Below are 25,744 nucleotides of genomic sequence, written 5' to 3' on the forward strand. Positions count from 1 at the left end.
AGTTACCTCCTGTATTATCCTCCAGAGCTGCTCCTTATGTAGAAAAGTAATTACTAAAAATGGAAGAATCCTAGTATCCAATGGAATAATAGACGGCTTGTACGGCGGCCGCTCGGCTTCACCGGCCAGTGCCGCTATGGAGCTGTCATGTCAGATTCTCCTCTCTGGAGCCGGTGCAGACACATTTCTGAAGAAATCCCACAATTATAATAAGAAATTTATTATAAGAATACATTACAGATTAATTCCCAAATCCTTTATAAATAATTCCATTTCGCTTTGAAACAAGCTGTACAGTTTTACTTTTGTTCAAAATTCCATGAGAAAAAAACAAAAACAAAAAAAAACAAGTCTCAGACCATGAACCCATAAAGCACATCCATCACAGTATATCTATAGTGTGCGCATACTCCACCGCTGCGTACGGAGCCGATACTCCGGGGGAACATAAAGCATTCTACAGACCAGCGTGTACCTTACAGTCCGGACGATTTTACACCTAAAATGTGTTAAAAAAATATTTTTAAAAATAATTACAAAAAGTAAAACCATAAAAAGTCGATCTTTTCATACACTAAACAGTGCGGTATAAACTGTATAAATAATTGAAATTATTCTACTTTTTCCTTTTAACTCTGCAGCCATTGGATGCCGATAGAGGGTTTCTAATATAAAGTACAGATCACGTGGTTCCTCGATTTCGAGGGAAGTTTCACATTAGTTTTAAATGTTTCGTTACTCTGCCAAGTGGCTCCTCAGCAGAATAATTGTGGGGCGAGTGATCCCTACTGATGCACAGAGAGGAGATGGACCCTCATATGTGCAGCTGATGCAAAGGCTTCAGAAGCAGAACAGATGCGGGAAGCAATGGGCTTTAAATGGGGGGGGGGGGGATGGGGACCCTATGCTGGACTTCTAGGATCCTAACTGGTTTTAATGCAGCATTTTGTGGCTTGGTGACTTCAGCTGGAACCTGTGGCCACTGGTAAGATATCAGAGCCTAGTGTGTCCTGCCGGATAGTCTAATCTCCACCGACGTCCAGCTTCCGCTGCGATACCAGGACCGCTCCCTGAGACGCTCCAGTATAAGTGATCGAATCCATAGGAGAGGACGTCAGACCCCCTGGGGTGCGGAAGAAGTTGTCCTTCAGTGGTTCGGATCCTTTCGGTGTAAGGGGAACACCGGACTGTTGGAAGATAAGAATATGGATAGGTCAAATCAAGGGCAAAGAAATCATCACAAACAGACCTACCCCGGAAATAATTCCCAGTAGAATTTTTTTTTTGTGTATGCTTAAAATATAAGCCCTACTCCAAAAATAAGCCCTAGTTGCGGTTCCATAAGGAAGTGTCCAAGCAGCTAAAAAAGTTAAAGAAAGCAGGCAGCCCCCAAAAAGGCAATAGCAGCCAGCCCCCCAAAAAGGCAATAGCAGCCAGCCCCCCAAAAAGGCAATAGCAGCCAGCCCCCCAAAAAGGCAATAGCAGCCAGCCCCCCAAAAAGGCAATAGCAGCCAGCCCCCCAAAAAGGCAATAGCAGCCAGCCCCCCAAAAAGGCAATAGCAGCCAGCCCCCCAAAAAGGCAATAGCAGCCAGCCCCCCAAAGAGGCAATAGCAGCCAGCCCCCCAAAGAGGCAATAGCAGCCAGCCCCCCAAAGAGGCAATAGCAGCCAGCCCCCCAAAGAGGCAATAGCAGCTAGCCCCCCAAAGAGGCAATAGCAGCCAGCCCCCCAAAAAGGCAATAGCAGCCAGCCCCCCAAAAAGGCAATAGCAGCCAGCCCCCCAAAAAGGCAATAGCAGCCAGCCCCCTAAAGCAAAAGCAGCCAGCCCAACCCACCCCCCACGAAAAAAAAAAAAAAAAAAAATTGAACTTGCCAGACTCCAAACAATTACAGTTGGCAAGTGCCAAAGGTGGATGGGCTCTCACAGAGATCTGCGTCGCTGTCCCTCACCATTCCAGACGAATTGCCCTGCAGCTCTTACAAACAGATCAGGTATCAGTATCGCTCCGCGTGATACGGCTTCCTGTCACCAGGGGGGAGCAAAGCGCTGCAGGGGGACTGGACAGCAACGCAGATTTGTATGTGAGAGCCCATTCACTTACTAACTCATTGATGGGGTCTGGTAACTGATTCTTTTAGGGGATGTCTAGTTTCTTTTGGGGGTAAACTTAGCCATACATAGAGAATAATAAATGTAAGCAGGTAACTTAAACCTTTCTAAATCTGGTCTGTACCCACCACTATAGGATGCGTTCTGCACCACGAGAATAGCAGATAAGAAAATGTGCATCTGAGCCAGGAATAGGAATAACACAAAATATTGATGTTCCAGAATGTGGTTATTCTGGAATAAATGTTGATTTTTTTTTTTTTTTCCATTTATTAAAGAATAAATGTGGATTGTTGTTCATTGGAAAACATAAAACGTCCCCTGTAAATAAAACCTAGAGCATCTATCAGAGCAAAAAAATAATATAAGACCCTGTCTGAATTTCAAGGAAACAGTAGTAGTTAAAAAGAAAGGTAGTGCCAACCGCTGGGACCCTCCGACACTGTTGGAGATGGCAGAGCACAGTGCCAGGGTCTCCAGCAGTGCTATATAAGCAGCATGGTGCGGATATCTGTTCTAGGGGTACATACCTGCTGCAGAGCATATAACGTGAAGGGCTGTCCTTGATATGGTACGGGAGACAGGTGTTTGAAATTTAACACTTTAGCTGCCTGCAGGTCCTCCGCAGGCTTCCCGTTTTTCGGAGACATAGCAACAGACTGCGCGCTGCCACCAGGGGGCGATATCAGGTCTTTGTTTTGCAGGGTGAAGTTCAATATTCCAGCACTGGGGCTCGGGCAGGACGCAACAGGGGTAGATGTGGAAATCTGACCCGTCTGACTCACACAAGGAGAAAACATCACTTTCAGAGGATAGACCCCTGCAGAGAATACAAATAATAGGTTATAAAGAGGCAGTGAGGACGGGCTGGGTGACTACAAGTCCCAGCAAGCCACGACACCGCCCCCCCCCCCCCCCCCAAAGAACTGACATATACAAAGACCAATTTTACGAGTACATAAAAGGTCACCTGTAAGGGGAGATGTGATCATTTTTGGATCAGCGGTGGAACCGGTTTGATCTTTCATGGGTTCATTCGACAAAGGTGCCAACTGTACTGGGATTAGGTACCCCGAATGCACCAATCTCTGTAAGACAAAAGAATAAACTCAGATATCAGGGAGAAAAAAAAATAACAAAAAAATTAAGAAGATAATAAAAAAATATATTATTCTTATTATTATTATTAATAATAATAATAATAATAATAATAATGAAAATATTTTCTTAAATATATAAAACAGTAAGAAAATAAAATAATGTATTTTATTTTCTTATAATAATGACATAATACAAGAAAATTTCCAATTACAGGTAAATTATTAAAATTAATAAATTATTATTAATACATATATATTTTATTTTCATTAGAAAATAAAATTAATTAATATTTTCTTAATTATATTAAACGATTAGAAAATAAATTAAACTATATTAATCAAAATATTTTCGAAAATATATTAATATATAAGATTATTATTGAAAAATATTTTCTTAAATTTATTAATTTCTTAAAATTAGCGATTTAAGAAAATAATTAAGAATTTATTATAAATTAAGAAAAAAATCATATTTTCTTAATATTTAAGAAATAAATATAAGTATACAAAGAATATATATCATTAATTCATTCTCAGGGTTGTTACTACTGTAATAGGGAAAGAATGAAGAAAAAAAAAAAAAGTCACTCAGGTAGCGCCCTCTAGTGGTGGTGGATGATACAAAGAATTTGATCTATTCCGGCTATAATTGGGTATTTGTAGCTATACTAAGGATGTTTTGGATCAGCTGGTAAATACAAACCTCAGCTATCTCATCTTGAGAACTTTTCAGCCTCTTGGTGCCGCCGTTCTCCTGTTCAGAGAGCCTCCTGGGACATTTCTCCTGCGCCGGTTCATTCTCATCAGATCCGTCAGTCGGTGAGACTTTGCCGTCACTTTGCACATTTTTCTTATCTCCTTGGGGGGCTTCCACCAGGGTCTGAGCGGCGCACATGATGGGATGAGCCTGGACATTGGCGTTTGGAGACTGTAAATAGACGGCGTACGGAGCGGGGGAATTGGGGTGAGGATGGACAAATGGTAAAGCCTGGAACAGAAGTGGGCTGAAGGCTTGTTGGCTCTGGGGCTTCATCGCGATCTTGGCATTCCCAGTAATGATACCTCGGGGAACTTTGAGTTTCACCTTCTTCCTTTCCCTGTAAAATAACACAGACCTTCTGTAAAACATCCTGCTCTGTTCTCAGACTGGATATTGTGCAGTTCTAAGAGCAGGGAGTCGGCGGTCAGAGGAAGTGTGATGCTCCATAGAGAAGGCAGAGACATTTTTTGCCGTCTCTGTCTTCCTCATCACTGTCTATACAATTGGGCAAGCAGTAAAAGCGCCATTATTGTGATGACTGGTTACCAGGAAAGTGTGGGAACTCACGATTATACACTAGAGGCAGAACGTGTGCATTAAAAATAAATAAATAAAAAACCAAAAAAAAACAAAAAAAAAAAAAACACAAACTTCCACCCCCCCAAAGTAAAAAAAAAAAAGTTCCGTTAAGTCCAAAACTTTAATTTGTAGTGATTCACCTACTTTGTCTGGTCGAGCTGTTCTTTGCAGATTGCCGCCAGCTGAGCCATCTTACTAGGGATCGATATACCATCGCTGGAATCACCTTCACATAGAAAATTGGGAGAATAAGAAATTTTACTCCAAAATCTCTATTTTGGAAACATAACGGATACGTCATAAAGCCTGTGGGTGCCCACGAGACACAGAGTCATAGATTACACATGTGGTTTCACCATTCCTGAAGACCTAAAAGAGGTTGTCCACTACGTAAACATTTAGGGTCCATCCTTGCGTTAGGTTATCAATGTCGGATTTGGCAGGGGGTGCAACACCGGGCACCTGCGCCGATCAGCTTTTCAGTGCTGTCCAGGGCCACACAATTATGGAGTTGCATGGCACTGCTCCATCTGCTGTACTGTGCTGCGGCCGGGTACTGCACAATTACTTAGCTGCATGGCACTGCTCCATCTGCTGTACTGTGCTGCGGCCGGGTACTGCACAATTACTTAGCTGCATGGCACTGCTCCATCTGCTGTTCTGTGACCGCGGCCATGTTCTGCACATCCTATATAAAGTGAAAGCTGCACACCAAATTCAGAGAAATATGAACAAGCATAACTGCTTTATAATACATAAGGAATGAAAAATACAATTAGCCATATGAAAAATTGAAATGCGACATTGCAAAACTGCTGAGGATTATTTGAAAAAAAAAAAAAAATAATAAATAAAATATTTAGCTAATGTATTGATCAATTCATTACTGCCCGATAACCACTTCACGGTAATCTCTTATTTATGGGGTCAATAACCAAATGTTACCTCTCTATGCGGTTAAAACCTGCATGTGTATGGGTACCTAACCAAACGTTACCTCTACGTGCGGTTAAAACCTGCTTGTGTGTATGGGAAGCCAGGGACCTGGCTATATAGGAAATTGAACAACAAACAGAACTTTTTTTCTGTCCGAGAACCCAGTCCTGCCCTTTAGCCATATTTGTTCAATTTCCTATATAGCCCGCTCCCTGGCTTTCCATACACAAGCAGGTTTCAACCGCACATAGGAGGTAACATTAATTTAGGTACCCATACACAAGCAGGTTTTAACTGCATAGAGAGGTAACATTTGATTAGGGACCTCATAAATAAGAGATTACCGTGAAGTGGTAATGGGGCAGTAATGAATTGATAAATACATTAGCTAAATATCTTTTTTTTTTTTTTCAAATAATCCTCAGCAGTTATGCAATTTCAATTTTTACAATTTTTCATATGGCTAATTGTATTTTTGATTCCTTATTTATTATAAAGCAGTTATGCTTGTTCATATTTCTCTGAATTTGGTGTGCAGTTTTCACTTTGTGTATTTATTAGCTAGCACCCTGTTCACATTTGCAATGGTGTTCTGCACATCCGTCCTCTATTCAAATCTAGGGGCAGATGTGCAGTATCCAGCCGCGTCCACAGTACAGCAGATGGAGCTGTGCCAGGCAACCAATTGTGCAGTTCCGGACACCGCCAACCCAGAGCTCCGCGTGGATGCAGGGTGTTGCAACGATCAGAAATAAATGACCTATCCTAAGAATAAGCGATCAGTGCGGAAGCAGTGGACAGCCTCTTACACGCTCCTCCATCACTTACCGTTCTTTACCGGACTGCTGGGGGCAGAGTTGATTTTCCTCCTGTCATTTTCGATGCTCTTCGCCAGCTTTATAAGAGACTGATGCCGAGTGAAGCTTTGCTTGCCGCGGCTGGAAAACAAATTCTTGGCGCAATTCTCTTTGGGAGAACGAAGGTCCAGAGCTATCGAGGTGTGCAACGTGGATTCTGCAAAATAAAGGGAGAAAGGTTCTCAATTTCCTTAACCAAGAGAAGATGAATTATCACCAGCCAGAAGTGATGGCATTCATGCCAGGGTGATTTATACCATAGCAATGTACAGTCTCAGAGTAACAGACTAATCATCGATTTTCCAAAAATTAACTCATTTCAGTTTTACAAAAGAATTGGGACATTGCACAAGATTCATCACAGATAACTATATGCACCTGATAAAATTGTAACAAAAGCTCAGCCGTGAATAGTACTGTGTGTGAATGGGGTATTTGCCTTTGGATCTAAATGAGAATTTTTTTTTTTTTTGGAAACAAAGTGTCAAAAAAGTGAGTAACAAATACTCTTAAAAAGTTGCAGAACATTTCAAAACTGATGCACAAAGATTAATTACCAGGCACGTCTCTCTGTGTGCATCACACTGTATACGTTGTGCCTGGAGATTTTCTTTGAAGGGTTTGCTCACATCTAAGTACATTACTTTTCATTTTATAAACTGCACCGGATTATAAGCTGCACCCCAAATTTAGGGGGGGGAAAAAAAAAAAGGGGGGGGGGGGGGGGTGTTCCCATCTCATACTGCAGTGGTGTCTTACCAGAAAGGGGGGCGCCAGTGTTGGTGGAGCGGGGGGGTCACAGGAGGCAGGAGCGGTGCAGGAGCGGGGCGATGCTGCAGGCGCAGTGGGGGTCCATGCTGGCTGTGTGGAACAGGGCGGTGCGGCAAGTATCTCAGAAGCTCTGTTGGCGGTGCAGGTTTCAAATAAACGGCGCCCAGAGTTAGCGCGTGCGCAGATTGATCTATGGGCTCAATGACAAGTACAGATCTCATCTTCGCACGCGCCACCTCCGGGCACCATTTTCTTTAAGTCTGCTGCTGGGAGATCAGTGGACCGGAGGCGGCGCAAGCAATGATGAGCTCTTGAGCTGAGAGCCCCATCTGCGCATGCGCTGACTCCGGGCACCATGTCTTTGAAGCCCGCACCACCAACAGCGCATCTGGCACACCTGCCACACCACCCAGCTCCACAAAACCAGCATGGGCTCCAGCTGCCAGCACAGGCCCACTCTCCACCTCCTGGTAAGCTACATTCGAATTATAAAAACGTACCCCTCATTTTCCAACCAAATTTTTGGGAGGAAAAAAGTGTGTCTTCTAATAAAAAAAAATAAATAAATACGGTATTAAAAAAAAAAAAAAACAAAAACAAAACAAACCTCCAGTTTTAATCTAGATAAATGGAGCAAATGCAATTCATTTGGTATTTGTTATTTGTCGCCTATCAATTCTACGATCATTTCGTGTTCTAGCCTAAGCTACATAATGGTAGCATATCTTTAAGAAAAACGGACGGCATACGGATGGTCCATGTGTCTTGTTTTTTGTTGCACCCATTGACTGAGTATTGGCAGTTTTTCTTTCTGCGATTTTTTTCTTTAGGCCAAATGCAAGTGCAATGTGTTTTTTTGTTTTTTTTTTTAACCCCTTCCTGACCATGGACGGATATATCCGTCATGGAGCGTATCCCGTTAAGCCCCGCCCCCTGCCGCGAGCAGGCGGCGGGGATCGGCGCACATATCAGCTGTTATCAACAGCTGACATGTGTGCCTACATGTTCCGAGTGGAATCGCATTCCACCCGGAACATTAACCCCTTACATCTCGCTGCCAAAATCTGGCAGCGAGATGTATATGCGCGCGGCCATGTTTTTTACTTACCACCGCCCCCACCAGAAGTCACGTGAGTGATCACGTGACTTTCGGGGGTTGCCATCGTAGCACAGGGTCATGTGATGACGCCTGCAGCTATGACGTTTTACTTTCGTTTTCACCCGGCCGGGAGCAGGGTGAAAACAAAAGTGACTGAATCTGCGATTTACAGCTGTATAGATCGATGTATAGATAGATAATAGCGATCGGATTGCTGATCGCTATAGCCCCCTAGGGGGACTAGTAAAATATAAAAAAAAATAAATAAAAAAAAAATAAAAAAACCTAAAAGTTCAAATCACCCCCCTTTCCCCCCATTGAAAATTAAAGGCTTAAAAAAAATAAATAAATATGCACATATTTGGTATCGCCGCGTTCCGAAATGCCCGAACTATCAAAATATAAAATCAATTAATCTGATTGGTAAACGGCGTAGTGGCAAAAAAATTCCAAACGCCAAAATTACGTTTTTTGGTCGCCGCAAGTTTTACGCAAAATGCAATAACAGGCGATCAAAACGTAGCATCTGCGCAAAAATTGTACCATTAGAAACGTCAGCTCGAGACGCAAAAAATAAGTAGTTACTGAGCCATAGATCCCAAAAAATGATAACGCTACGGGTTTCGGAAAATGGTGCAAAACGTACGCCACTTTTATTGGGCAAACTTCTGAATTTTTTTTAACCCCTTAGATACAAGTAAACCTATATATGTTTGGTGTCTACAAACTCGCACCGACCCCAGGCATCATACCCACACATCAGTTTTACCATATAGTGAACACGGTGAATAAAACATCCCAAAATCTATTGTGCCATCACACTTTTTTTGCAGTTTTCCCCCCACTTGGAATTTTTTTGCTGTTTTCCAGTACACCATATGGTAAAACTTATGGTTTCATTTAAAAGTACAACTTGTCCCGCAAAAAACAAGCCCTCATATGGCAAGATTGACGGAAAAATAAAAAAAAGTTACAGCTCTCGGAAGAAGGGGAGCAAAAAACAAAAATGCAAAAACGGAAAGTGCCCCGGGGCTGAAGGGGTTAAATGGTTTGCACTTGTAGTATTTATATGCAGATGTGAGTGGACCCTAGGCTTTATTTATATGAGAGCGTACGTAGTTTTATTTTTTTAAATTGCATGCAGCCAAGGGTACATCAATATGAATAGATATAGCAGATACCACAGGATCCGCTCATCTCACCTGGGTCATCTGGTGACGTTTCCGGACAGGTCCACTGGAACGCCGGCTTGCGGCCCCTCTCTTCCGTTACGTGCACCTTCTTTATAAGATTCAGGCTGCTCAGGACATTCGCTATGTCGTACAGACGTCTTATTTTTGCTGTGAAGGTTTTTTTTTAATAAAAGAAAAAATAAATAAAATAAATAAAAAAAAATCCGATTTCTTTTTGGAGCTCGTCCTGATTTAGAGAGGTATCGAATCACCATATAATAAAATCCTCATTCAAAAGGTTGAAGAAAGGGTTACTTTTTTGGGGGATTTGCAAAGTGCAGGGGGTGTATGAATCAGGAGCTTTCCCCGTTCATAGCCAAACAAAAAAATAAATATATTAGAAAGTGTCTTACTTTTGAATTTGCCTTTATCTAAATCCTCCAGTTGATCTTCTCCAATTAAGATTTTGGCAGCGATGTCCAGACTGACGATCTGCGGTGAGGACACGAGGAAGAGCATAACGAACCGCTGACTCATCACTCGCAGAGACTTCTCCTTCCGGCTGTTCACAGAAGCTGAACATGAAAGAAAAGAAGAATGGTGTTAAGGAACTTCCCCAAGACCGCGAGTTATCCTATACCCACAGATAAATTGCCAAAGTCCCCCTTCTAGGAAAGGGCATATCCCTCTACTGGATCACTGGGGTGCGCCCCGGTACCTATGTGACGAGATCTTTCCCAGCCTTTGACGAGTGCAGCCCGGAGAGGATTTCGACTAGTACTCACCAGCTCTGAACTCCAGGCCGGGCAGCTCCACGAAGCTGACCTCCGCCTGCTTCACCAGTGACTTGGGGATGGATGCGTCGTCCTGTGCGTCCGCCTCCTCCTGCTCTCGCTTTTTTAGGTGCAGGATCTGTTCGGCGTACTTGTTCTCTTCTCCAACTCGTTTCAACACATCGAAGGTCTGGTTGAGGTTTTTGCGGCCGTGCCAAATGTATTTGTTCTTGGCGAGGCGGCTGACCATGTGCAAGCTCTCTAGAACATTGACAATGTCGTATATCCGTCTACGCTCCACACCTAAGAAGAGGAAATCAGTAACGTCCGTATTAAAAGGAATGCTCCGGAGAAAACAAGTCATTCGTGATGAGCGAACACTACCATGCTCAGGTGCTCTGTACTCGTAACTAGTGATGAGCGGGCACTACCATGCTCAGGTGCTCAGTACTCGTAACTAGTGATGAGCGGGCACTACCATGCTCGGGTGCTCAGTACTGGTAACTAGTGATGAGCGGGCACTACCATGCTCGGGTGCTCAGTACTCGTAACTAGTGATGAGCGGGCACTACCATGCTCGGGTGCTCAGTACTGGTAACTAGTGATGAGCGGGCACTACCATGCTCGGGTGCCCAGTACTTGTAACTAGTGATGAGCGGGCACTACCATGCTCGGGTGCCCAGTACTTGTAACTAGTGATGAGCGGGCACTACCATGCTCAGGTGCTCAGTACTCGTAACTAGTGATGAGCGGGCACTACCATGCTCGGGTGCTCAGTACTGGTAACTACTAGTGATGAGTGAGCACTACCATGCTCGGGTGCTTGGTACTCGTAACTAGTGATGAGCGGGCACTACCATGCTCAGGTGTTCTGTACTGGTAACTAGTGATGAGCGGGCACTACTATGCTCGGGTGCTCAGTACTGGTAACTAGTGATGAGCGGGCACTACCATGCTCGGGTGCTTGGTACTCGTAACTAGTGATGAGCGGGCACTACCATGCTCAGGTGTTCTGTACTGGTAACTAGTGATGAGCGGGCACTACCATGCTCGGGTGCTCAGTACTGGTACCTAGTGATGAGCGGGCACTACCATGCTCGGGTGCTCAGTACTGGTACCTAGTGATGAGCGGGCACTACCATGCTCGGGTGCTCAGTACTGGTACCTAGTGATGAGCGGGCACTACCATGCTCGGGTGCTCAGTACTCGTAACTAGTGATGAGCGGGCACTACCATGCTCGGGTGCTCAGTACTGGTAAATACTGATGAGTGAGCACTACCATGCTCGGGTGCTCAGTACTGGTAAATACTGATGAGTGAGCACATCTTAATACTTCTGGTCCAATCAATGCGATAAAGATTATAGATCCAAGATGAGCAATGACAAGAAGGGCAAATATGCATAGAAAAACAGTAAGCCAACCCAATTGTAGCAATCCTTGGTTTATTTATTTATTTTTTTCTTGGGCGCTAAAGAGAAACGGCAGACAATGCCAAAGGTCACTGACTAGAAAACGAAGGGCTGAAATGAAATTATATCAATTTATAGACTAAAAAGTAAATAAGACCTATATTAATGCACATCGGGATTATATAGAGAATATTCTAAGATTATGGAAAATTAATACATCAATAAGGAAATGAGAGGAGTCAGCGGACGGTTCTGAGGCTTCTACACTGCAGCAATTCAAGCGCCACCTAGTGCCTTTACTGTGAATAGCATCCGCTCCGGAGTGAGAAATTCCTCTTTGGAGGCTCAGTGAGAAAACTCTGGGCTCAGGAGTTCCTGCTTCTCTTAACGCCATATTACTGAAGTTAATAGAATACAATGGCCCAACATAGTACATCCAACTGAAGTAAAGGAAAGGATTTGCTTATCTGGAGGAAACGTGGAGTTACAAAAGCGGCATTTCTCAATTTCTCCTTTTTACACCGAGGTGACATTTCGGCAGCAGAGAGCGCCTATTGCATTCTTAAGTTTTCATGAAATTACAACTAAATGACCACATGCATGTGACTTTTACCTACATGGGATTCTATTAAAATTATATTATATTATAAAGATGCAGCCTTTTTGTTTTTTTAGCTGGAAATTTTCCCCAAGAGATTTTTTTTAAAAAAAAATAAAAAAAATAAATAAAAGGTAAAAAAAAAAGAGGGCGAAAAAAATCCAAGTGCAGTCAAATTTAAAATTCTGGTTCTGCAATTTTTTCAGTTGAAGGAGCTGTCTGAAAGTTTTGTTTTTTAAAGTGGCAAGTTGTGGTTTTTATTTATTTACAGTTTAGGCGTACATCTGATATTTTCATTGCTTTGTATTGCCATTTTTGGGAGCAAACGTCACAGATATAAGTCAAGAAGGAAGAAGGGCTTAAAGGGAACCTGTGATCTGACATATTAGGGCAAATATGCATCTGCTAATAGCAGCTCCCTACCCATCCCTGTGCTGTAAAATTGTGTAATATGAAAGTAATAAAAAATGTTTTATTACTTTCATATTTCCTATGTAAATTATAGAGCCGCTGGCCCATGGGCGGCGCCTTGCCCTATGGGCGTCTGCATACTTTCCGTGGTACCACGCCCCTGTGGGCGTGATACCATGGAGTCACATGAGCGACGTCCCCGTCGCTCATTCTATCCTGCGCACATTTATACTTCCCATTGTGGCAGGCTTCTCTTCCGGGTTCTCCTTGTCAGTTTCAGATGCGCACTGCGCATGCACAGTGCGCGTCTGAAGCCTTTGAGTGAACACCCGGAAAAGAAGCCTGCCGCAATGGTGAGTATAAACGTGCGCAGGATAGAATGAGCGACGGGGACGTCGCCCATGTGACTCCATAGTATCGCGCCCACAGGAGCGTGGTACCACGGAAAGTATGCAGACGCCCATAGGGCAAGGCGCCGCCCATGGGGCCAGCGACTCTATAATTTACATAGGAAATATAAAAGTAATAAAACGTTTATTACTTTCATATAACACAATTTTACAGCACAGGGATGGGTAGAGAGCTGCTATTAGGGCAAATAGGCGTCTGCTAATATGTCAGATCGCATATTCTAGGGGACAGGTTCCCTTTAAATAAATAAAAAAAAAAATATTTATTTATTATTTTTTCTTAAATATATATCTTGTAAAAATGGAAGATTTCCGGATTTATACTAATTCCCACACGTCAGCAAAAGCTCGTAAAAGGATTTAGTCCTGGATTTGCAGCAAACCCAGTGGTTTTACAAGCAGGTTTTGCAGCAGATTTGATTCCCTGCGCTGCAAAGGGTGAAATGCACTGAAAATCTATAGAGAAAGGGGAGAAGAAAAAAAAAAAAAAAAAAAAAAAAAAAAAAAAAATTCTGTGGAAATAAAATCTCTATTGAATGTCAATTTCCACGTGGAAATGTTTTCTCAGCGTTAGGAATAAGATTTGCACTCGCGTACGTGAAGGTGACACTTGCAGCAGTCGTCTTCTCTGCGGGTGACACTATGGCGTTACTTTGCACGCCCGCACTTTTAGAGCTTTGTGGTTTACTGTGATGTTTGATGTAATCCTTTACTAGGGACTGTACCAGGTGCAGCGTCGCTGGTTGCCATTAGTAACAGAATGTTCAGATACATTTAGAATTCAGAGAATAAAACCAGCAATCACCACTCACTCAGCTCTCCGGCCACTTCATCCAGGCAGATACTGTTGTTCACCGCTGGATTCGGGTAATTTGGGAACCGGGCGAGAAATTTATGGCACAGCAATCCGAGACTTTTCTCCTTGCGGCTCGGCAGCGTTTTCTCCAGCTCATCACCTGAAAACTGTTCCTGAATTGTAAAATAAAGTACAATTCTATATTTATTTCTTCTGATCAGACGGAATGAGGCACAAGCATGACTTCTCCTCTACAAGTCTCATTAGCGAGGATGTGACTGTTGACACACGTCTTGCAGCAAGTGGACGAGACGCTGGCAATGAAGCCACACAGGTGGTCTCAGTGGGGGGCAAACGGACAATTACATCCCACAGCTGCACAAGCCTGTGTCCTGCGATACATTGCAAAAAGTGGAACACACATCATTAACCTCTGTGACCTATTCCCGAAGCAGGACACACGTGCTCATATCAGACAGGGCAGGTGACAGCTGGGTTACACAGCCGGCATCTGCCTCTAACACCAGAGAAACTGCTGTTTAACCATTTAAATGTCTGACACAATCACCAATGGAGCGAATACGTGGCAAAATCATTCTGGTGCCCATCACCTCCATATATTTTTGGCACAATCTCATGGAGCTAATAGATTGCCATGTCATCCAGGGGTCCCCAAAGACCCTGTCACCACCTGCTGTGTACTCACATGAAGTCCCCCATAGGCTACATTACAATACAGGTTTTGATATTCCAGATTATCAGACAGCTCGGAGGTGGAGATCTTCCGAACGGTCAGATGTCAATAGAGGCAAGTCTGATGTAGGACAATGGGTGTTTGCTCTGTCATTACGAGGATACTTTTTTTTTGCAATTAATTTTTATTTCTCATTTACCTGCGGAGATTATGCAGTTATTTTGAACAAGCAAAGCTGCAGTGTAAAGTATGAGGGAGCAGACTCCTGAGTCTGAGGGGTTTAGGAAACAATAGAGCTAAAATGACTCCAGCGATCACAATTATGCCCCAACTGAGCAAAGCGGAAGGGTAAAAAAAAAAATAGGAGCCAAACTGCAGTGTAAAGCATGGTGGTCACACCTGATGAGCAGTCCTAATACATGGTGTTGTGCTTACCTCCAGGATTTCGCGCTCCCGGTTTCTGATTTCCGGGCTCGCCGCGCTGATCAGCATTTTTAAGTTTGCAGTCGGCGTCCAGGGGTCGCTGTTGTTGTCGCACGGTTTGGTCGGGGTTGTCAAGTTGGCGGCTGCACATTGTATCTCCGTTAGTACCGTAGATGACGATGGGGATCGGGGGATCCGCAGATTTAGCGGGCGCATGGCGTTCTCCTGAAATAAGCAAAGTGGTCATCACACGGCTCCGTCCCATACACAATATCGCCATTATAAGCTGTACGCACCTTCTCATCCTCCATGATGGGACGGACGCTCGCGACTCCTGCAACAAAAGAAAAAGAAAAATCAGAGGCTGCCCAATAACAGATGTAGAAACGGATCGCTATGGAAACATCCCTACTTGTGTCAGTGAATAGAAACATTATCCAGAGGCTAAAAACCAGCAGTGACCTAATAACGGGGAATGGACACAGCCGAGCCCTCTGTTACAGTGTGTCAGTAAAGAATTTTTTTTTTTTTATATATTATAAAATATATATATTATAAAATATATATATATATATATATATATATATATATATATATATATATATATATATATATATATATATATATATATATATATATATATATATAATACACACGCGTCAGACTTGGGTCTAAGCAGGTTACTAAGGTGTCTGAACGATGAATGAAATCTGCACCGGAGTTTCTAATGCAAAGGTTTTAAGGTTTTCATTCACTGACAGCAATAAGGGATCCTGAAATTGTGCAGAACTGAAACTTTATAAAGGTTTTCTTATAGAAGGGCATTATACAAAAGAAAAGAATAGTGAATTGGTACAGACATGAAATCGGGACAATAAGTCGCACCGATTATCGCGATATAACCTACGACCGACCTGTCCATACAGCACCGGAGCTGCCAACCAAGCATGAGTCCTCACCGACATTGAAACTTACACCCTCAGAGCCCCGCCCACTCCCACTCTAACTTTTCAACGAATCATCCAGTAGAAGGGCGTGGTTACGGACCGGAAGAAGCTGAAACTTCACAACTTAAAAAAAGAAAAATTGGCGCCGGAAATAAAGCGGGAAACGGAGAAGTGACCGGACAGCAGGCGGGGGGCACGGAGCGGCGAGCTGGGGGAGGGGGCGCTCCGTCACTGTGTACAACGGGAGCCAGGTGGTATGGAACCCGGACAGGGCTGTGTGCTCCCAGTGTACGGAGATAGGTGGTGGGTGCACGTATGTGTATAGAGATATATCTCTATTAGTGTGTGTTTATACCAATAGGTTTGGATATACAATTGGCCTAAAAAATAAAGATTATAGCATTGATATGTGACAGCAATTTTCCTACAAATCTGGAGTGAATAGTTTTAGCTAAGTTGAAACATTTTTTTGCACATTTAGGATATATCCAGAAATTGGAGCTCCCCAGAGCCGCGGCGGCCTCCCCAGAGCCGCGGCGGCCTCCCTTATACAAGAAATATAACTCCTCAGGGGTAGTAAGATTTGTTATTTGGCCCTTCCCAGCCTAAAAATAGCAGCCCGCAACCACCCCAGAAGTGGCTCATCACATTAGATACATGAATTCTAGCAGTTTGCCCAGTTTTTCTCTATTGCCCTTATGTGGTGCTAATCAGGGTAATATTTGGGGGGGCTCCAGAGGTCACTCCAGGTCAGCTCCAGACGCAGAATTTCTCACGCATGGTGATGTGATTGACTTTTGGTACTTACACAGATTTGAGGAATATCGTGGGATCATTACACAATGGTTTACATCGGAACTTAAAGGGTTTTTGGTTTGTAATAAATTGGTGAATGAGGAATAGTGTGAGTCTTGTTTGTTTTAAATAAAATTGGTAAAACAAGGAAGTGTGTGGAGTCTTTATTCAAAAACGTTTTGCCTAAGTATTTGTTTTTAATGTTACACTTACTGGGTTAGTAATGGGATGCCTGATAGACTACTCTCCATTACTAACCCCTGGGCTTGAGGTCAGCTGACAAATTAGCAGCGGATATCAACCTCAAAAGTATTACCCAAATTGCGACCACACCAGAGCGATCGAGAAGAGCAAAGGGAAAAAAAAACCACCAGAAATGGAGCATCTAATGGAGGTGCCACTTCTGGGGTGGCTGCGGGTTGCTATTTTTAGGTAGTGAAGGGCCAAATAACCATGGCCCCCCAAACCTGATAATACCTGCCCCCAGCTGTATGCTTTAACATGGCTGGTTATTAAAACTGGGGGGGGGGGACCCCTTTTTTTAATTTAAACCAGGCAAAAGAAAAAAAGAAAAAAAAAAACCTTTAGGGCCACATGAAAGACTCTAAAAGGTGCAAGTGTAAAACCCTGCCTACTTGTCTGCTCTAATCTAAGCTCTCCCTCCCATATCATCTCTCCGTGATCTGCTTCCAGAGAAGAATGTGCCGAGCATCGCACCTCCAGGACTCATACAAGACCCGATGTGGCCGGCTAATCAGTGATGCCAGAAATAAACATGGCTACAGCCTTACTGTGATTGGCGTGAAATCTCTGCATGTTTATTGGCTGAAAAATAGCTACGAAACGTGTGTAGCAGGGACTACAGCATAACACTCGAGCACCCACAATACACGTGCCCAAGCACCCGGATACTTGATTGAGCAATGCCAAGCATGCTTGCCATCACTACCGCAGACAAATTTGCTGACATTTTCAAGCAGAAGACACTTCAGGAAACTCTGGGGGCTTTTTTTCCTTCCTGAAGCCCCTTGTGTCCTTTTTTCAGTTGTTTCCTCAGCTTTCTACCTAAAGTTTTAGGCACCCAGCATCTAGTAGCATAGATAAAGAGATATATAAAGAGAAAGTGTTTCTAAAGATTCTTTATAATATGCTAATGAGGCCAGAGACTAGTCGCAAGGGCGTTAGCTTCTTTGGCTAGTCGGCCCCCTTGGCATGTAAGCACACCCACGGGGGGCATGTTAAGATGCTAATGAATGCACAGTGTCAGAGACATGGTCGATTTCACCTCTGCTGACACCGCTGGTTTTCAGCTCACTGCGCATGATCACTACCATGCTTGGGTGCTCGGTACTCGTAACTAGTGATGAGCGGGCACTACCATGCTCGGGTGCTCAGTACTGGTAACTAGTGATGAGCGGGCACTACCATGCTCGGGTGCTCAGTACTGGTAACTAGTGATGAGCGGGCACTACCATGCTCGGGTGCTCAGTACTCGTAACTAGTGATGAGCGGGCACTACCATGCTCGGGTGCTCAGTACTCGTAACTAGTGATGAGCAGGCACTACCATGCTCAGGTGCTTGGTACCCGTAACTAGTGATGAGTGGGCACTACCATGCTCGGGTGCTCAGTACTGGTAACTAGTGATGAGCGGGCAATACCATGCTCGGGTGCTCAGTATCCGTAACTAGTGATGAGCGGGCACTACCATGCTCAGGTGCTTGGTACCCGTAACTAGTGATGAGCGGGCACTACCATGCTCGGGTGCTCAGTACTCGTAACTAGTGATGAACGGGCACTATCATGCTCGGGTGCTCTGTACTCGTAACTAGTGATGAACGGGCACTATCATGCTCGGGTGCTCTGTACTCGTAACTAGTGATGAACGGGCACTACCATGCTCGGGTGCTCTGTACTCGTAACTAGTGATGAACGGGCACTACCATGCTCGGGTGCTCTGTACTCGTAACTAGTGATGAACGGGCACTACCATGCTCGGGTGCTCTGTACTCGTAACTAGTGATGAACGGGCACTACCATGCTCGGGTGCTCTGTACTCGTAACTAGTGATGAACGGGCACTACCATGCTCGGGTGCTCTGTACTCGTAACTAGTGATGAACGGGCACTACCATGCTCGGGTGCTCAGTACTGGTAACTAGTGATGAGCGGGCACTACCATGCTCGGGTGCTCAGTACTGGTAACTAGTGATGAGCGGGCACTACCATGCTCTGGTGCTCAGTACTGGTAACTAGTGATGAGCGGGCACTACCATGCTCATCACTACAAACTACTATTCAAATCTGGCCTGAACTGGTCTTCGTGGAAGAATTGCAGCCAAAGAACTACTTTGACTTGCAGACAAGGCCAAGTGACTCAACTACACACAAAAACAGGAACTGGGGTGCAGAAAAATGGCACCATGTGTTCAGGAGCAATGAGTCAAAATGTGAAATTTTTGGCTGTACAGAAAGCAGATTGTTCACCCACGGGCTGGAGAGCGGCACAATAATGAGGGTCTGCAGGCAATAGTGCAGCCTGGACAAGTTTACTGCAAATTTGGGGCTGCACTTCGATAAAATGGAGTTGGGGGTTTGGTCAGGAATATTGGTGTCCTCAATGCTGAGAAACACAGGCAGATATTTATCCATCATGTAATACCATTAGGGATTTGTATGATTGGCTCCAAATATATTCTGCAACTGAACAGCGACCCCAAACATCATGCCCATGGCAATAAAGGGAATCTGTCAACAGGTTTTTGTCACCTAATCTGAGAGCACCATAACATAGAGAAAGAGATCCTGATTCCAGTGATGTGTCACTTACTGAGCTGTTTAGTGTAGATTTGATAAAAATTACTTTAATCAGCAGTAGATCATCATTACAGGACTACTTGTTGTGCTGCAGGTAGTCCACCATATTTATGATCTCTGTTTAACTGCTAGATCTGCAGCAGAGAAAACTAGGACGTTGTCAAAATTACAGCACACAGCTCAGTAAGTGACACATCACCGGAATCAGGGTCTCTGTCTCTACATTATGCTGCTCTCACATTGGGAGGGGCAAAAACCTGGTGACAGATTCTCTTTAAGAACAAGGACTCCTGGAGGTAGTGATCGGGCCGGGCCACCCCACTGAGCCCTGATCTCGGTATCATCCAGTCTGTCTTGAGTCATATGAAGAGACAGAATGATCCGCATAAGCCTCTCACACAGAAGTTCTGGGGTCAGTTCTCCAAGATGTTTGGAACAACCTCCCTGCTGAGTTCATTTACACACTGTGTGCAAGTGATGAAGCCAAAGGGCGGTCATCAAATGTGGATTTGATTTAGATTTCTTTTTTCTTGATTCAGTTTTTTTTTTTTTTATACCAGTTAACAAAATGCAAACTAAAAAAACAAAAAACAGACAATAAAACACCTCCAACAGTAACACTTGCCTTAAACTTTTTTTTTTTTGCACACTATATACACCTTTAACAAAGGAAAGGAATATACGGTAATATTGCTTCAACCTCTGACCTAGTCTAGCTGTATACTGACCTCTCCCCATAAAGCCTATAGAGTCTTCCAGTGACCTCAGGGAGAGGTCATGTGTAATATACAGTCAGTGCCGGGCTCAGATCTATATATACATGGGGAGGTCAGTATATAGCGTTCAATGAAAAATGATCACAGCACTTCTGTGAAGGTGTGGGTGCTCAGGTAGGGTCCACGTATAGAAAAATTAGCACCAGGCTAATTGATGTGAAAAAAGAATACATTTTATTGCAACTTGAAACAGTTCAACGTTTCGATCGCTGCTTGGACCTTCTTCAAGAACCTGTCTTATGATAATTGAGAGGCGAATGAGAGAAGTTCAAGTGTGAATTAGAAACCAGGTAGGAAGTGGACCTGTTATAAGAATGGTTTTGAATAGAAATTCACCTATAGCGAACCGTGTGTGAATCATTAACCAGCAATGATGAGGATTGCTCCTGTTGTGGAAAAGGTTTGTGAGAGTTCTACCATGTAGATTGGTCAGAAATGGTGTAGATTGTTCAATACTTGTAACAACACAATAAATGTAGGTAGTTGGGTGTCTACACCAGAAAGGGCAGAAAAGAAGAATGCGGTATCCACCGCTTGTAATGAAGGTAAGGTAATCTGGCTGACATCACCAAAGGGGCAAGGAAAACATGCGGTATCCACAGCTTGTTGAGAGTATGGTGACTAAGGTTGCCGTTACCAGAGAGAAAAAGAAATATGGTATACACGGCTAGTGGAGTGTCTACACTTTCTGGTGTAGACACCCAACTTCCTACATTTATTTTTATATTCAATAGCAGTGGACTCCGCACAAATTGTGTTGTTCTCACTTATCAGAAGACAGGTTCTTGAAGAAGGTCCAAGCAGCGACCGAAACATTACACTGTTTGAAGTTGCAATAAAATGTATTCTTTTTGCACATCAATTGGAGTGCCTGCTGCTAATTTTTCCATTTTTAGTATATAGCGTACAATCAGTGCCGGGCTCAAATCTATATATTATACACAGGGGGGAGGTCAGTATATAGCGTACATATTATACACAGGGGGAGGTCAGTATATAGCGTACATATTATACACAGGGGGAGGTCAGTATATAGCGTACAGTCAGTGCCGGGCATGGATCTCTATATACAGGGGGAGGTCAGTATATAGTGTATTGTCAGTGCTAGGCTCAGATCTATATATTATATACAGGAGGAGGTCAGTATATAGCGTACAGTCAGGGCCAGGCATGGATCTCTATATACAGGGGGAGGTCAGTATATATATAGTATACAGTCAGTGCTGGCCTCTATATACAGGGGGAGGTCAGTATATATAGTATACAGTCAGTGCTGGGCTCTATATACAGGGGGAGGTCAGTATATATAGTATACAGTCAGTGCTGGGCTCTATATACAGGGGGAGGTCAGTATATATAGTATACAGTCAGTGCTGGGCTCTATATACAGGGGGAGGTCAGTATATATAGTATACAGTCAGTGCTGGGCTCTATATACAGGGGGAGGTCAGTATATATAGTATACAGTCAGTGCTGGGCTCTATATACAGGGGGAGGTCAGTATATATAGTATACAGTCAGTGCTGGGCTCTATATACAGGGGGAGGTCAGTATATATAGTATACAGTCAGTGCTGGGCTCTATATACAGGGGGAGGTCAGTATATATAGTATACAGTCAGTGCTGGGCTCTATATACAGGGGGAGGTCAGTATATATAGTATACAGTCAGTGCTGGGCTCTATATACAGGGGGAGGTCAGTATATATAGTATACAGTCAGTGCTGGGCTCTATATACAGGGGGAGGTCAGTATATATAGTGTACAGTCAGTGCTGGCCTCTATATACAGGGGGAGGTCAGTATATATAGTGTACAGTCAGTGCAGGCCTCTATATACAGGGGGAGGTCAGTATATATAGTATATAGTCAGTGCAGGGCTCTATATACAGGGGGAGGTCAGTATATATAGTATATAGTCAGTGCAGGGCTCTATATACAGGGGGAGGTCAGTATATATAGTATACAGTCAGTGCAGGGCTCTATATACAGGGGGGAGGTCAGTATATATAGTATACAGTCAGTACAGGGCTCTATATACAGGGGGAGGTCAGTATATATAGTGTACAGTCAGTGCAGGGCTCTATATACAGGGGGAGGTCAGTGTATATAGTATACAGTCAGTGCAGGGCTCTATATACAGGGGAGGTCAGTATATATAGTATACAGTCAGTGCTGGGCTCTATATACAGGGGGAGGTCAGTGTATATAGTATACAGTCAGTGCAGGGCTCTATATACAGGGGAGGTCAGTATATATAGTATACAGTCAGTGCTGGGCTCTATATACAGGGGGAGGTCAGTGTATATAGTATACAGTCAGTGCAGGGCTCTATATACAGGGGGAGGTCAGTGTATATAGTATACAGTCAGTGCAGGGCTCTATATACAGGGGGAGGTCAGTATATATAGTATACAGTCAGTGCAGGGCTCTATATACAGGGGGAGGTCAGTGTATATAGTATACAGTCAGTGCAGGGCTCTATATACAGGGGAGGTCAGTATATATAGTATACAGTCAGTGCAGGGCTCTATATACAGGGGGAGGTCAGTGTATATAGTATACAGTCAGTGCAGGGCTCTATATACAGGGGAGGTCAGTATATATAGTATACAGTCAGTGCTGGGCTCTATATACAGGGGGAGGTCAGTGTATATAGTATACAGTCAGTGCAGGGCTCTATATACAGGGGGAGGTCAGTGTATATAGTATACAGTCAGTGCAGGGCTCTATATACAGGGGGAGGTCAGTATATATAGTATACAGTCAGTGCAGGGCTCTATATACAGGGGGAGGTCAGTATATATAGTATACAGTCAGTGCTGGCCTCTATATACAGGGGGAGGTCAGTATATATAGTGTACAGTCAGTGCAGGGCTCTATATACAGGGGGAGGTCAGTATATATAGTATACAGTCAGTGCAGGGCTCTATATACAGGGGGAGGTCAGTATTTATAGTATACCGTCAGTGCAGGGCTCTATATACAGGGGGAGGTCAGTATATATAGTATACAGTCAGTGCTGGCCTCTATATACAGGGGGAGGTCAGTATATATAGTATACAGTCAGTGCAGGGCTCTATATACAGGGGGAGGTCAGTATATATAGTATACCGTCAGTGCAGGGCTCTATATACAGGGGGAGGTCAGTATATATAGTATACAGTCAGTGCTGGCCTCTATATACAGGGGGAGGTCAGTATATATAGTGTACAGTCAGTGCAGGGCTCTATATACAGGGGGAGGTCAGTATATATAGTATACAGTCAGTGCAGGGCTCTATATACAGGGGGAGGTCAGTATATATAGTATACAGTCAGTGCAGGGCTCTATATACAGGGGGAGGTCAGTATATATAGTATACCGTCAGTGCTGGCCTCTATATACAGGGGGAGGTCAGTATATATAGTGTACAGTCAGTGCAGGGCTCTATATACAGGGGGAGGTCAGTATATATAGTATACCGTCAGTGCTGGCCTCTATATACAGGGGGAGGTCAGTATATATAGTGTACAGTCAGTGCAGGGCTCTATATACAGGGGGAGGTCAGTATATATAGTGTACAGTCAGTGCTGGCCTCTATATACAGGGGGAGGTCAGTATATATAGTATACAGTCAGTGCTGGGCTCTATATACAGGGGGAGGTCAGTATATATAGTATACAGTCAGTGCTGGCCTCTATATACAGGGGGAGGTCAGTATATATAGTGTACAGTCAGTGCAGGGCTCTATATACAGGGGGAGGTCAGTATATATAGTGTACAGTCAGTGCAGGGCTCTATATACAGGGGGAGGTCAGTATATATAGTGTACAGTCAGTGCAGGGCTCTATATACAGGGGGAGGTCAGTATATATAGTATACAGTCAGTGCAGGGCTCTATATACAGGGGGAGGTCAGTATATATAGTGTACAGTCAGTGCAGGGCTCTATATACAGGGGGAGGTCAGTATATATAGTATACAGTCAGTGCTGGCCTCTATACAGGGGGAGGTCAGTATATATAGTGTACAGTCAGTGCAGGGCTCTATATACAGGGGGAGGTCAGTATATATAGTATACAGTCAGTGCAGGGCTCTATATACAGGGGGAGGTCAGTATATATAGTGTACAGTCAGTGCAGGGCTCTATATACAGGGGGAGGTCAGTATATATAGTATACAGTCAGTGCTGGGCTCTATATACAGGGGGAGGTCAGTATATATAGTATACAGTCAGTGCAGGGCTCTATATACAGGGGGAGGTCAGTATATATAGTGTACAGTCAGTGCAGGGCTCTATATACAGGGGGAGGTCAGTATATATAGTGTACAGTCAGTGCAGGGCTCCATATACAGGGGGAGGTCAGTATATATAGTATACAGTCAGTGCAGGGCTCTATATACAGGGGGAGGTCAGTATATATAGTGTACAGTCAGTGCAGGGCTCTATATACAGGGGGAGGTCAGTATATATAGTATACAGTCAGTGCTGGGCTCTATATACAGGGGGAGGTCAGTATATATAGTATACAGTCAGTGCAGGGCTCTATATACAGGGGGAGGTCAGTATATATAGTGTACAGTCAGTGCAGGGCTCTATATACAGGGGGAGGTCAGTATATATAGTGTACAGTCAGTGCAGGGCTCTATATACAGGGGGAGGTCAGTATATATAGTGTACAGTCAGTGCTGGCCTCTATATACAGGGGGAGGTCAGTATATATAGTATACAGTCAGTGCAGGGCTCTATATACAGGGGGAGGTCAGTATATATAGTGTACAGTCAGTGCAGGGCTCTATATACAGGGGGAGGTCAGTATATATAGTGTACAGTCAGTGCTGGCCTCTATATACAGGGGGAGGTCAGTATATATAGTGTACAGTCAGTGCAGGGCTCTATATACAGGGGGAGGTCAGTATATATAGTGTACAGTCAGTGCAGGGCTCTATATACAGGGGGAGGTCAGTATATATAGTGTACAGTCAGTGCTGGCCTCTATATACAGGGGGAGGTCAGTATATATAGTGTACAGTCAGTGCTGGCCTCTATATACAGGGGGAGGTCAGTATATATAGTATACAGTCAGTGCTGGGCTCTATATACAGGGGGAGGTCAGTATATATAGTGTACAGTCAGTGCTGGCCTCTATATACAGGGGGAGGTCAGTATATATAGTGTACAGTCAGTGCAGGGCTCTATATACAGGGGGAGGTCAGTATACATAGTGTACAGTCAGTGCTGGTCTATATACCGGGGGAGGTCAGTATATATAGTATACAGTCAGTGCTGGGCTCTATATACAGGGGGAGGTCAGTACGTGCTGGGCACTCAGTGACCGGTAATGGCACATTCCGGTACACTCCGGTTGATTCCCGCTCTCACCTCTCCCTGCGGCTCCTATCTCCAGATCCCGCGCTGCGGTAGATGATGTCGGTGATCGCGGCATCCCGGTGTCGGGTGTGCGGCTGGTGACGCGGTATACTCCGGTGTTGCCGGGTGTCTTAGTTTCGGGCGCCAAACCGTAAATACTTT

The 25,744-nt window shown here is 44.0% G+C and overlaps 1 protein-coding gene across 1 annotated transcript; it reads right to left on the minus strand.

Moving 5' to 3' along the window:
* Positions 1-250: 250 nt before the first annotated feature.
* E2F8 (E2F transcription factor 8) lies at positions 251-25,721 on the minus strand. The gene is made up of 13 exons (XM_075332235.1): positions 25,595-25,721; positions 15,196-15,233; positions 14,912-15,124; positions 13,799-13,955; positions 10,169-10,459; positions 9,797-9,958; positions 9,414-9,551; positions 6,313-6,498; positions 4,693-4,774; positions 3,913-4,306; positions 3,080-3,197; positions 2,640-2,929; positions 251-1,187 (listed from the first exon to the last, which is right to left on the minus strand). The coding sequence occupies exons 1-13, from the start codon at positions 25,656-25,658 to the stop codon at positions 1,023-1,025; spliced, it is 2,298 nt and encodes a 765-aa protein (XP_075188350.1). The 5' UTR covers positions 25,659-25,721; the 3' UTR covers positions 251-1,022.
* Positions 25,722-25,744: the final 23 nt, after the last annotated feature.

Source organism: Anomaloglossus baeobatrachus, unplaced genomic scaffold (assembly GCF_048569485.1).
Source record: "Anomaloglossus baeobatrachus isolate aAnoBae1 unplaced genomic scaffold, aAnoBae1.hap1 Scaffold_2599, whole genome shotgun sequence".
Classification (NCBI taxonomy): domain Eukaryota; kingdom Metazoa; phylum Chordata; class Amphibia; order Anura; family Aromobatidae; genus Anomaloglossus; species Anomaloglossus baeobatrachus.